The sequence below is a fragment of the Orcinus orca genome, chromosome 2, assembly GCF_937001465.1.
Source record: "Orcinus orca chromosome 2, mOrcOrc1.1, whole genome shotgun sequence".
NCBI lineage: Eukaryota > Metazoa > Chordata > Mammalia > Artiodactyla > Delphinidae > Orcinus > Orcinus orca.
The window spans coordinates 193,360,130-193,373,467 of record NC_064560.1 but is presented as its reverse complement, the minus strand read 5'-3'; the positions used below and the strand labels follow the sequence as shown (position 1 = coordinate 193,373,467).

At 44.4% G+C, this 13,338-nt stretch overlaps 1 protein-coding gene across 4 annotated transcripts in view; it reads right to left on the bottom strand.

Moving 5' to 3' along the window:
- The window catches only part of AK7 (adenylate kinase 7), a 54,228-nt gene extending 43,524 nt beyond the window's left edge, over positions 1–10,704 (bottom strand). For 3 of the 4 annotated variants that reach the window (XM_033439628.2, XM_033440605.2, XM_033440154.2), the window contains exons 1-3: positions 10,558–10,688; positions 7,601–7,789; positions 2,306–2,414 (exon numbers count right to left, since the gene is read on the bottom strand). In XM_033439628.2, the coding sequence (XP_033295519.1) occupies positions 2,306–2,414; positions 7,601–7,789; positions 10,558–10,662 (403 nt within the window). In that variant the 5' untranslated portion in view covers positions 10,663–10,688. Of the gene's footprint in view, positions 1–2,305; positions 2,415–7,600; positions 7,790–10,557 lie in introns of all 4 variants that reach the window. The other variant, XM_004262378.2, reaches the window with a different exon arrangement.
- Between the last annotated feature and the right edge of the window lie 2,634 nt (positions 10,705–13,338).

Genomic DNA, 13,338 nt, shown 5'->3' with positions numbered 1-13,338 from the left:
GACCCAACACAGCCAAAAATAAAAAAATTTTAAAACTAAATAATTCCTCTCCTCCTAAAGTCACATCCATCTTGTGATAGCTTTTGTGTCAACATGTCATTCTCTGCCCTGCATGAAAGTTTCTCCCGAGTCCCTTAGCTCTCTTGTGGGCCTACAAGAGCCTTGAGGGTATCTTTTTTTTCAAATTTGTCTTTGTATCTTCCCAATACGTTCAACCCCACCTCCTTAAGCCATACCTGTGGAATGAATAAAGGTTGAATTTTGAAAGTTAATGTTTCTTTTAATGATCAAAAATATTCTATTCTTTGGACACATAAATCAATGGAACAGAATAGACAGCCCAGAAATAAACCCATGCACTTATGGTCAGTTCATCTATGACAAAGGAGGCAAGAAAAGACAGTCTCTTCAATAAATGGTGTTGGGAAAACTGGACAGCTACATGTAAAAGAATGAAATTAGAACATTCTCTGACATCATATACAAAAATAAACTCAAAATGGATTAAAGACCTAAATGTAAGACCAGAAACCATAAAACTCCTAGAGGAAAACATAGGCGGAACACTCTTTGACATAAATTGTAGCAGTAGTTTTTTGGATCTCTCTCCTGAAGCAAAGGAAATAAAAGCAAAAATAAACAAATGGGACCTAATTAAATTTAAAAGCTCTTGCACAACAAAGGAAAACACTGACAAAATGAAAAGACAACCTACTGAATGGGAGAAAATATTTGCAAATGATATAAATGATAAGGGGTTAATAGCCAACATATATAAACAGCTCATACAACCCAACATCAAAAAAACAAACGACCCAGATTAAAAAATGGGCAGAAGAACTAAGTAGACATCTTTCCAAAGAAGACATACAGATGGCCAACAGGCACATGAAAAGATGCTCAACATGGCTAATCATCAGGGAGAGGCAAATCAAAACCACAGAGATACCACCTCACAACTGTCAGAATGGCCATCATCAAAAAGACAACAAATAACAAGTGTTGGCGAAGATGTGGAGAAAAGGGAACCCTTCATGCACTGTTGGTGGGAATGTACATTGGTGCAGCCATTGTGGAAAACAGTATGGCGGTTTCTCAAAAAACCAAAAACAGAACTACCATATGACCCAGCAACTCCACTCTTGGGTCTATATCTAAAAAAATGAAAACACTAATTCCAAAAGATACATGTACCCCAATGTTCCTAGCAGCATTATTTATAATTGGCAAGATATGGAAGCAACCTAAGGTCCATCAACAGATGAATGGATACAGAAAAATTGGTGAATATATATACAAGGGAATACTACTCAGCTATAAAAAAGAATGAAATTTTGCCATTTGCAACAACATGGATGGACATATTATGCCAAGTAAAATAAGTCAGACAGAGAAGGATAAATACTGTATGATATTACTAAAAAATACAACAAACTAGTGACTATAACAAAAAAGAAGCAGACTCACAGATATAGAGAACGAGCTAGTGGTTACCAGTGGGGAGAGGAAGGGGGAAGGGCTTTATGCGGTAGAGGATTAAGAGGTACAAACTATTAGGTATAAAATAAGCTACAAGGATATGATGTACAACACAGGGAACAGGCAGTATTTTATAACAACTATAAACGGAGTATAACCTTTAAACATTTTGAATCACTGTACTGTACACCTATAACTTATAATATCGTACATTAACTATATTTCAATTTAAAAAATTCTATTCTTCGGAAGCTCCTGTTGCTAAATTAATTAAACAAGGAAGCCATTAGATTGAGGTGGTCCTAATAGCTTAGCAGCATAAATAAGCAAACCCAAACCTAAGAACAGCTAATCACAAACAGTCCTAACCACTGGACCGCCAGGGAATTCCCAATATGAATTGAGTTTTGTTCATATAAACTCTTCTTTTTTTATATATATAATAAGAAACACTGTCAAATGCAGTAAACATCAACTTTATTTTTATGTATTTATTTATTTTGGCCACCCTGCACATTATGTGGGATGTGGGATCTTATTTCCCCAACCAGGGATGGAACCCATGCCCCCTGCACTGGAAGCACAAAGTCCTAACCACTGGACCACCAGGGAAGTCCCTCACATAAACTCTTACATATTTTCATATGCCTCCCTTTATGTTTTAATGCTATCCACAGGCGTATCCACTAGTCTGATTTCACTTCCTGTTTTAGGTGAATTTCAGATCAGTTCTTCCACGGTCCTAATTTGCCTAGTGTTCCTGAGATGACTCTTAGGTAAAGTAAAAAAGTCCCGTCCCTGGAGATCAAGGGTGCATCTCACTGACCAGAGACTGCCCAGATGGCTTCCTCCACTTGCTGGGGGTTCTCAGTGATGTTATAAATGATAACATCACATTCCAGCAGGTGCATGAGAAGGTCTTCTCGAGAGATAGCCTGAAAAAGAAAGTTGACAGTCATTTGTTGCAAGAAGCGCACAAAGTAACCTTAATATTTAGATGAGAGTGACAATTTCCAAATGAGATATGTTGCCTGGAGAGTCCCACAGGAAACATTCGCAGAAGGATTTTTTTATTTAAAATGAAATTTTGGCTCTCTTCTGTGTGTAGTTTTCAAGTAACAAAGTTTATGTAAATAGCCTGGAACAGATGAATAAGAAAATTGCATAATGATCTTAGGTACTATTTCTGCATGCTGTTTAAACCCCGATTCAGGAAGAAAGAATTAGAACACACTGGAAGAAAATGTGTGAGGCATTTAAAACAAACTCAAGCTCTATGCAAGATTCTTTGAGCAACTATAGATCATGAATCACTCAGAAATGCTGATAAGTGATTAATATGGATTATTTCAGAATCCTCAAAATGGAATTAATCTGGTCTCATTCGAGATGTAAGGTACCTTATTACAGTTGACAGCAGGGAGTATTTTAAAAAAAACAGAAACTTTTAATGGTTAAAAATACCAAGTTCTTATATGGGATGAAAGTAACTTTGGTGATCACTGTGTCCAAAGGAAAACACGCACACTTGGTAAATCATGATTGGAATGATTGAGGATGAAACAGACACGTTTTCAAGAGAATGGTCATCCTGACCAGATATTGAGTGACCATGATTGTGCATTCATTTGTTCCCCCAGTAAATATTTGTGGGCCCTCATTTTCACCCCAAGGGGAAAGGCAAAATAAATAATGTATGATTGTTGATATTACAGATTAGTGCGCGCGCATGCGCGCGCGCATGTGTGTGTATGTGTGTTGTTGGCAAAATTTTAACAAATAACTAGGGTCTAATGTGGACGAGGGCGCAACTAAGCACATATGAAGCCTTTGTACAAATTAGAAAAAGGAAACCTGCTCTTGGTGGAAAAATTATAAGGCACCCAGTCTGGGACACACTGTAGCCAGCAGAACACATCACTTTTCAGCTCCTACCCATGCCCATAGCTGGGCAACCTTGCGCAGTGTGCAATCTGTACAGCCCTACGTGGCAGCCCCCAATGTAGAAAGGGCTATCATAGAAGTACATTTGAGGTTTGATGGACTAGGTGAAGTATGGGACTATGGCTCATAGGAGTTGACATTTGAGCTGGGCTGAAAGGGTGAATACAAGCTCACTCAGCAGAGCCTGGGAAGTTCACGGACTAGCAGGCCATTTGCTGAGCCAGGCAAAAGCACCTTTGACAACCTGGACCAGCCTAATGTTTTTCCATCCTCCATTCTCTCTCACCTTTCATGCCACTCTTGCTTCCTCCCCTTGGCTGCCCAGAACCCAAGCTCTAGCTATACCGATGCTTTCTATTCCAAAGCACACCATACACTTTGCCAGGTGCCCCTTGTGTGTCATTTCCTTGTCCTTTTATCTGCTTGGAAAGCTCTATTCAGCCCTGGAGGTTCAGCCTCAGTCCCAGCATCACCAGTAGACCCCAAGCTCCCAAAGGAGGGCCAGCTGTGCAGAATCTCCCGATCAGAGGAGGTTAGGGGGTCTTGCTCTGTGTGGCAGGGAGGCGTCTGAAGCTCCGTTTGCCTGGCTCTATAGATAAGACTGAGAATTCATACTGCCCTGTTCAGAGCGCTCTGGACGCGGCTGTGTGCACACCTCTGTCATCATGTCACTGTCCTGCTCTGGAGTCACTAGTTGACATTGCAGAGTTCCTGCTAGGCTGTGAGCTCCGTGTTTTTCTGTGGGTCTTCAAAGTGCTCAATACTCATTCACTGAATCAAATTCAGGTATAAAGAGTGATCAGTGATGAGATCTGAAGCAACGCAGATAGCCAGGAGAATGGAAAGTAGGCATTCTTTCGAGAGCGATTAAAGACACGAGTTGAGGCCTCCCTTCCTTCAGCTGCCGCTAAGGTGCTCCGTCCTTCCAAGGAAGCTAAGGCCGCGTTGGGGCGAGGCCCTCACTTCATCTGTCCGGCAGCCCCCGCCTAGCACTGGCCCCGCACCATGGCCTCCGTCTCGGAGCTCGCCTGCATCTTCTCGGCCCTCATCCCGCATGACGATGAGGTGATGGTCACAGAGGACAAGATCTATGCTCTCATTAAAGCAGCCGGTGTAAATGTTGAACCTTTCTGGCCAGGATTGTCTGCAAAGGCTTTGGCCAAGGTCAACACACAGGGAGCCTCATCGGCAGTGCAGGGGCTGGTGGAGCTGCCCCAGCAGGAGGTCCTGCCTCCTCCACCGCTGCTGCCCCCGCTGAGGAGCAGAAAGTAGACGCAAAGAAAGAAGAATCTGAAGAGTCTGAGGATGACAGGGGCTCTGGTCTTTTTGACGAAACCTCTTTAGTAACATGTTCAATAAGAAGCTGAGCTCTTTAATTTGAGGTCAGCAAGGAGGCCCTCTGTGCTCTGGAAAAATCTGGCAGGACAGGACTTCAGACAGACATTTTCAGGAGAAATGTTTATGAACCCAATATCGTGTGTCTTCTCGTACCTAGAAAAGCACCAAAGGCATGACTGGAGAGATCTGCTCCTTGTGACTAGAACTGACCTTTTGCTGAGACGTGTACTTGCTTGCACGTGGCCCCTTCACCCAAATCACACGCGTACTGACTCCCCACACCCCAACCTCTCTGGAGCAGTTCCTCAGAGCTCTCTGAGAGGCTGTCTCCCAGGCTATAGCCCTCAGTCAACCCCAAATAAAACTGAACGCACAGCACTCGCAGTGTGTTTGTGTGTATGTGTGCGTGTGTGTGTGTATGTGTGAGTGTGCGTGTGTTTTCCAGTCTATACTGGGAAGCCAAGAGCCCACAGCAATACCAGGCTTGCAGCTGTGATGGGGGCAAGTGCGTGAGGAATGGTGGAAAGGACACTCTTGCTTGTCTACAATCATCCATCTCCTTTTCTTCTTTCCCAACAGAACCCCAATTTTGTGCAGATACGCCCCTTCTCAGCCTGTGGGAAATTAACTCCACCTTCTAGTTTAAGGGGTGGGCCTTACTGATCTCAGGGTAAGTGATTGGTTCGGGAATCAGCAAGTGACTCAACTCAAGACACTGAGATTCAAGGAGATACCTGTGGGGTGCTGCTGGAATGTTCATCCTCCTTTTTCTGAGAACTTCTGGAAGTTCTCTTCATCAGAGTGTTGCTGCGTTTGTGTGCAAAGCCCTGGAATGTTGCTGCCTTGCTGCCAACCTGAGGATGAAGTCCCTCCCAGAGGAAGACAGAGCCCAGAAAAGGGCTGGAAAAGGAGCTGCAGCCCCTGGGTCATGCCAGGCCTGAAGCAGGTGCTTCCTTGAGACCACCAGCCACGTAAGTTGATGAATTCCTTATTGGTTACTGATTTGCATTGCCTTTTTTTTTCCCTATTACTTGTAGCCCCAAACAGCCTAAACTGATAATAGACAGCAAGGCCCTTAATACAAATTAGGGCAGAGTAGTGGGGTTTTTTTTGTTTTGTTTTTTTTTGTTTTTTGTGGTACGCGGGCCTCTCACTGTTGTGGCCTCTCCCGTTGCGGAGCACAGGCTCCAGACGCGCAGGCTCAGCAGCCATGGCTCACGGGCCCAGCCGCTCCGTGGCATGTGGGATCTTCCTGGACCGGGGCGCGAACCCGTGTCCCCTGCATCAGCAGGCAGACTCTCAACCACTGCGCCACCAGGGAAGCCCCAGGGCAGAGTAGTTTTGTAGAGGAGTGTGAGAGACTTCATCCTGGGTAAATTGATATAGAAGTGCTGCAGGACATCTGGGGGAGTGGACTAGGAAGCAGTTGGATGTGCAGGTTGGTCAACAGGGCTGGAGAAGGATTTGAAAGGCGTTGGCTTGTACAGGGGAGCTGGAGCTATAGGACTGAATAAGATTTAGAAAGGATGCCTATTAGGAGAAGGGAGGGAGCTCTGAGAAAAACTGCATTTAAAGGGAAGGAGTGGATGCGTAAGGGCAGTCTGCCAGCTGCTGCTGCTGGGAAGCAGGGAAGAGAGGCCCTTGGTAATGAGGGGCTGGCTGGTGACAATGGCCAGGGCATCTCCTGTGAAGGGGTGGGGGCTGGAGAGTGCAGGAGTGAGGCCTGCAAAGGTGGCTGAGCCCTCTCTCAAGTTCAGTGGTGGCAGGGGCCATGGGCAGAGAAAGAGGCAGGGAGGTCAAAGTAAGAGTGTGTGTGTGTGTGTGTGTGTGTGTGTGTGTGTGTTTCCAGCGAGAAAGATGTGAGCATTCGTAGAGGTGGAAAGAAAGAAGCCAGTGGCGAGTGAAGATCCAGAAGAGGGTAAAAGGGGGTAAGTGGTGAAGAAAGTTCCCAAAGATGGTAGGAGGGGACTCATTCATTCATTGACAAATACTTATTGAGGGCCAGTGCTGTCCGTCACCGTGCAAGGATACACATGAGAATAAATGGGGTGCTGTCTCTACTCTCAAGGAACAGATACTAATAGTGTGACCCACAATAGACAGATAATAACAATGGAGTGAGAAAAGTGTAAGAATCTAGGCAGGTAGAGAGCTCAGAATCTAAACTGGGAGTGGGGAATCATGGAGGGCTTCCTGGAGGAGAAGACAACCCGAATTAAATCCTGAAGGATGAATAGGGCTGGTTGGAGGAGGGAAGAGGGAAGGCTATTCCAGGGTACAGCATGTGCAAAGCTGTCTCCTAGGATCTAGAGGGCTGCAGGCAGGGTGATGGGAGGAATTAGGCTGGGAGTGTCACCCTTCTTGCAGGTATTTAAGTCCTTGGATGAGGACTGTGTAGAATTTGTCATGTGAAGGCAGCAGTATTTCTCAGTAAGACAGCAATATAATGGTGTTATCCTTGAGTGGCTTATTACCCAAAGAGATGTCTCTTTCACAGATTGCGCCGGCCATGGCCCAGAGCCATGTTGGGGTGGTGCAGGGCAGAATACATTTTAAATACAGGGCAGAGAACTTTATGAGTCTGAAAGTCCAAATGAGATCCATACTTTCTAAGAATACCTCATTTAAGTTCTCTGCTGCAGGCAAGACTTGAAAGTGGAGAGACAAGGGTTGTTAATTTCCATCGCAGGAGGAAGACCTGCCCTCACCTCTCTCCTCAACTTCCCCACCTTCTCACATTGGCAGGAGAGAGGAGACAAGGAGCAAACACAGTGGCAGGGCATCGGAGCAGGGTGTGGCCCTCCCCTTCGCCCCCTCTCAGCAGTCCCTCTGGACTTACATAGTAGGTCTCCATGGCAAAGTTGGGGCAGGGGGTTTCGAGCGTGGAAAGCGTGCCCACTATCTGGAACGTGCCTTCCTTCAGGTTGGCTGAGGAGGCTTCTGGCATGGCTGATTTATCTTCATCGTGCTTTTCCTCCTCTTCGGTAATTTCTTCAAGTGAAGCCCCGACGACAGAGGTAGAGAGAAACTGCAAGCAAACAGGAATTTCCTGAATACTAAGAACAACGGAGAGTAAGGCCAGTCAATGAATGACGATTCTAAAACCTGACCTTTACTGAAGGCTTGCTAGCGGTGCCACTCATGCTTTGTACACCGGTATCTCATTGAAATTGGTTTAATTCCCGCAACGACACAGTGAAGTGTCTATTCACTATTATGACTCCCCATTTCATAGGCGAGGAACTCAGGCTCGAGAGCTTAAAAGCTCCTTAAGGGTATTATCCTTCCCTAGCACCAGGCAGAGCTGGGCTAAATTCACGATGGTCGTTTTGTCTAACAGATAGGTAGAAATGTAATGCGATCGGCTTAGGTAACTTAAATTTGCTAGTACCGCATTAACAAAAGGAGAAAGAAACAGGTGAAGTTAACTTAGGTAAAGTTTAAATTTTTAAAAATTTAGGTAACATTTTATTTAACTCAATATATCCAAAACATTATCAGTTTAACATGTCATCAATATAAACATTATTGAGATATTATATATTGTTTTCTTTTCCCATAGTAAGTGTTTGAAATTTGATGTGCATTTTACACTTACAGTGCATCTCCATTTGGACTAGACACTTTTAAACGTTCCACAGCCACATGGGACCAGTGGCTATGAATAATGAAATAGAATGAGGTTGGCAAAGTTTCCTTTTTTTGTTTTACAAAAGCTGTCTTTGTGAGTTGTTTATGCAATGTTCATGGGTTTCATATATAAAGAGAAATAATTTTAATTTATATATTAGACATATAATTTATAGTTTAAACATGTGTAAATAATCATGACGATATCACCCCTTGGGAGTAAAAACACAACAGAATGCCCCACCCCCTTTATTTTGATAAAAAAACAGTCCAAGTTAATAGACAAGGTGTCAGGTTCAATCTCTTATTGGAATCTATTTTTCCCAAGTATGCCATATATATTTTCATTTACCTCTCAAACACATATATTCAATTTATTATCCCGTTTCACAGATGAGGAGATTGAGGCCCAGCAATAAGTAATTTGCCCAAGATCGCATAGGCAGGAAGGGGTGAAGTTGGACCTTCTGATAATGACACCCCGGCTGTACAGGTGCCCCGCCCTGACACACTACCCAGAGACCAGGGGAGAAGGGGCTGTGGTGGCATTGCTCAGCTAGGCCTGAGGACAAGAGACATGGTTTCCACGTTTTTTTAGATGCTTTATATTTCTACTCCCATATTGCTTGGTGCAGACAATAGCAATTACTTGGAATTTGAGAAAGTCAAGTCCTGGTTTGTTAAGGAATAACCGGAAATTCTGTTATTGATAAGCTTTGGAAAAAATCTCTCCCAACAAAAAGTTTTATTGTAAAAATATTATGTCGTAAAAAATAATCAGAGATCAAAAGGGGATAAAGTAAAAAGTTAAAGTCTCTTCCCTCCCTCCCTCCTAATTTCAATCATGTCACGTCCCTTTTTAAGTACTCCAATGGCTATCAATGGATTTAGAACATAAACCAAATTCCTGACCAAAGCCCCACAAGATCTGGGCCTTTGGGCTTGACTCTGTTTTGCTAATTTACACAATAAATATCGATGAACTGCTGACCACGTGTGAGGCACTGTTTAGTTGCTGAGCTGGGCCACATTTTGACTTTCACAGCCCCTTTCCGCCAAAAGTATATTAAAAATGATATTTTATGACTGTATATCTATAATGACACACTATCTTTGACTGTAAAATTTAATTTGCTTCCTTCCTATTTTAAGAGAAATTATAACATTTGTGCGGGCCCCAAAGCCACATGGGTCCTGGGCATGGTGCCTGCTGTCCCCTGGAGCCCCTGGTTCACTGCAGCCTCACCACTCTGTCCTCTGCAACCTTTGCCTTTGCCGTGCCCTCTGGGAACTATTTCCTCGGGCTGGACCCTCATCTTGTGTGTGTCAGATTAAATGTCACCTTTCAAGAGAGCGCTTTCATGCAACTCTATTGAAAGCAGCTGCACTCTTCCCCAGTCCACCTCTTCTATTCTCTTTCCTTCAGAGTACTTATCACCTATTGAAATATCTTGTTTATTCTAGTAATTATTTATTGTCTGTCTCCTTCCAGAGGGGCAGGGTCTTCAAGGGTCAAAACCTTTTTTGGTCTTATTTACTGTGCCAGCCTTTTAGTAGGAGTTCATGAACGAGTGACTCCCATCCTCCAGAGGTGATAACGGTTAAGTGTCTTGTGTATCCTTTGAGACGTTTTTCTGTATTTAGGTTGTCTATCTATCTATCTGTCTTCTCTATATTTGTATCTATCTTTTTAAAAGACACAAGTAAGTTCATACTACCCCTGTCTTTTTAATGCTTTGCTATTGCATTTAGTTTTGGACTTCTCTTTCCGTCAGTTGCCTGATACAGACGAGTTGGCGGGAATGGAAAGAGAACCCGGTTAGGAGGTCGGAGACCTGGCCCTATGTCCAGGTCCTGCCCCCAACTCGCTAAGTGATCTTGGGCAAGCCCCTTTCTGCCTCGAAGCCTCAGTTTCCTCTTACTAACAGGGGAGGAACCCCGGCTGGAACGGAGATCTCCAAACACCTGGGCTTCCAGGTGGGGCGCTTGTCTAGCCTGGGTGCAGACTGGGGAGCAGGGGGCATTGGCCGTGCCCAGGACGAGGGAGGGTTCCTTAGGGGAGGCCCTGATAGCGTCCGGTGGTGCAGGCCCTCGCTGGGTTCCGGGGCTGGGGCGGGGGACTGGGAGTTGGGGGCTTGGGTTCTCCTGTCATCCACCACCGCTCACCTTCCCGATGTTTCTGCTGCTGTATGAGTCCAGCAGGTTTATAAACACCCTCTGGATCCGTTTAACTTTCTCAGTCCGGACAGCAACTTCCTCTTCTTCAGCCATGGTGGGAGCCTCGCTGGTTGCTAAGGAGAAAGCGTCCCTTTGGTTGCCAAGGAGATGGAGCCGCGGCCCTAGGACCGCGGGGCCAGGCTGCCCTCCGGGGTTGGGGCTAGGGCGCGGGGCGGGGCGTTCCCGGGGCGGGGGGCGGGGCCTCCGGTTTCCTAGGCCAGGAGGGCTCTCCCTGCCCAGGGCGCCAGGCAGGCCTGCGTCGCCGCCCGAGCCCCACTCTCCCCTGCTTCACGCCGGGGGCCCTCGGGCAGGGCGCATCCTCCGTCCCTTTCCTCTCGTTCATTCGGTAACTCCGGAAACACGTCCCAGTGTCCACCTGACACGGAGCACTAAAAATACTGATGAATCTGAGGAAAAGGTAAAACCGCAAGCCTAGGCTTCCCCTGAAATGTCAGAGCGAATTAACGTGCCCCTCTGGGGCGGTCTGACCAGGCGGGCGTGACATAATCCTCTACTGTAAAGAAGGGCTGTTACCATGGAGTTTCGGGGTCATGGTGTGGTCCCCACTGTGCTGCCAGTCGCTGCTTGGTCCACTGGGCTCAACTGGTTTAGCAGTTCCAGGGCTGGGGTGGGAGTGACTAGCAGCCATTTGTGCTGGGGATTCACCCCCATTCACAAAGGGATAGAATTCAGACTTTGCCCTTTCCAAATCAGGTTAGACACGCAGTTGCCCAGATAAACCGACAAATTAAAAGATGCCATTCGATTTGTCTTATCACAGAACCACAAAGGTCACGGTGGACTAGATATATATATATCCTGTTATCTTAGAATAGTAAATATTTTTGTGCTTTAAACATTAACTTGTTGAATGTACATATTTAACACATGGATTGACTGTGTACCTTTTTTTTTTTTTTTAAATACTGATTGCCTCAGAAATTGGAGATGGCCAGGGAGCTCCAGACAGCCTGGAGGTTCTGGGCACTCAGGCATTTGGGAGACTAGGCTTTGACTTCCAGTTCTGCAGCCATTTGTGGGAGACTGGGGCCAACCTTTTAACTTTACCCAAGCTGTTAAATTGGCTGTAAAACAGGGGTGAAACCACCAACCTAACAGGGCGGTCAGGATCAAACAAGATATACGAAAGCACCTTCTGAAGTGGTCTCCATAAGTGAAATTGCTTTTTTTCTGCAACGCTGAAGCACGCTTCTACCAATGGGAGTTTTTCATTCCTTTTTTCGTCCCCACCCCGACTCCCTTTCCTTTTATACATATGTCTCATTAAAACTTGTTTTGATAAAATAACACTTTGAAATTTTGCAGATTTAATTTGGGAACAGCTTGCTCACAGCAACATTCTTTTTTTTAGTATCAACAAGAAAGTGCTGTCAATTTAAATGTAAAAATACTCATGTAAGACCAGTACAAAACTTGATGGAGTAAGTACTCTTCAGCATTCTTTCAAAAGGTCTATTATATCAAATATTCTAGAGTTCACTAGTTGCCTCATTTCCAGATTTTCAGTTTGACCCTACTGACACGCAGTTAAGCAGGTAAGTACTTTTATTCAACCGGTCATGCTACTTTAACTCATTTTTGTTTCATTCTTGTTTACATTACTGATAACATGTAAATGAGCTAGTTACAAGGGGATGGCTTCCAGAGAATTTTGTATCATATTGGTATGTTAGGAAAGGAGATTCTATTGATCAATTCTATTATGCCAACTAAGGGATCTTTCATCTGTTATTCCTTTCCTCTTTAAAATTTTTTTTTATATTTTAGTTTTCATTGAAGTATAGTTGATTTACAATGCTGTGTTAGTTTCAGGTGTACAGCAGAGTGATTCAGTTACATATATAGGTTATTACGAGATATTGAGTCTAGTTCCCTGTTCCTCTTTCAAAATCAGCTTTCATGTAACCACAAAGTTCAGGGGGTGCTTTTATTGACACATATGGGGATGGTTGGCGGAGTCAGAAGACTTGGGTTCTGACTGTACCCTCCTGCTCACAGGTGGGCTGCTGAGCAAGTGCCGCAACCTGTCCAAGTCTCAGCTGGACACGTCACACACAAAATGAAGGGGTAAAGGGCGGAGTTCTTAAGTCAACCTGGCACATATCAGAATGTTTTCCTACCCTGTTCCCCCTTAACAATCAAACCACACATTTCATGTTTTTGAACACTGGCGAGAGAATAGTGCAGTGTTGTGATGGGGGAAGGGAATGAATGCTCAGTACCCCAGTAGCTGCTGATTAGCTGTGTGGGATGTGTAATGATTGATTCTGGACCTGGAGGAAAGGTGGGGAGCGTGTCATTGTGGGAAATGAGGTGTGCATTCTCTTCATAGTCATACTGCCGCTTCAAGGATCCTGGGAGCAGGCACAGCTCAGCACAGATTGGTGCTTTTGCTAGAAAGGGATGTTCTTCAGCTGGTTTGAACACCGTTATCTATTGCATTTCCCTTCTCTAATTAGTATATAAAAGCTAATGTAGAAAATATGAAAAAGAAAATTACTTATCTTACCACCTAGTGATAGCTACTATATTATTTCATTTTTCCTTCTGTTACATATAAGATTATTTTTCAAGATGTAGTTTTAAATCCCTTTTTTCCTGTAGTATAATTTTCTCCAATTTTAATGGCTGCATAGTTTTCCATCAGGAGGATCTGGCATAACTTAACCACTTTTTAGAGCCTTTTCAATGTTTCATTAGCGAAAATGA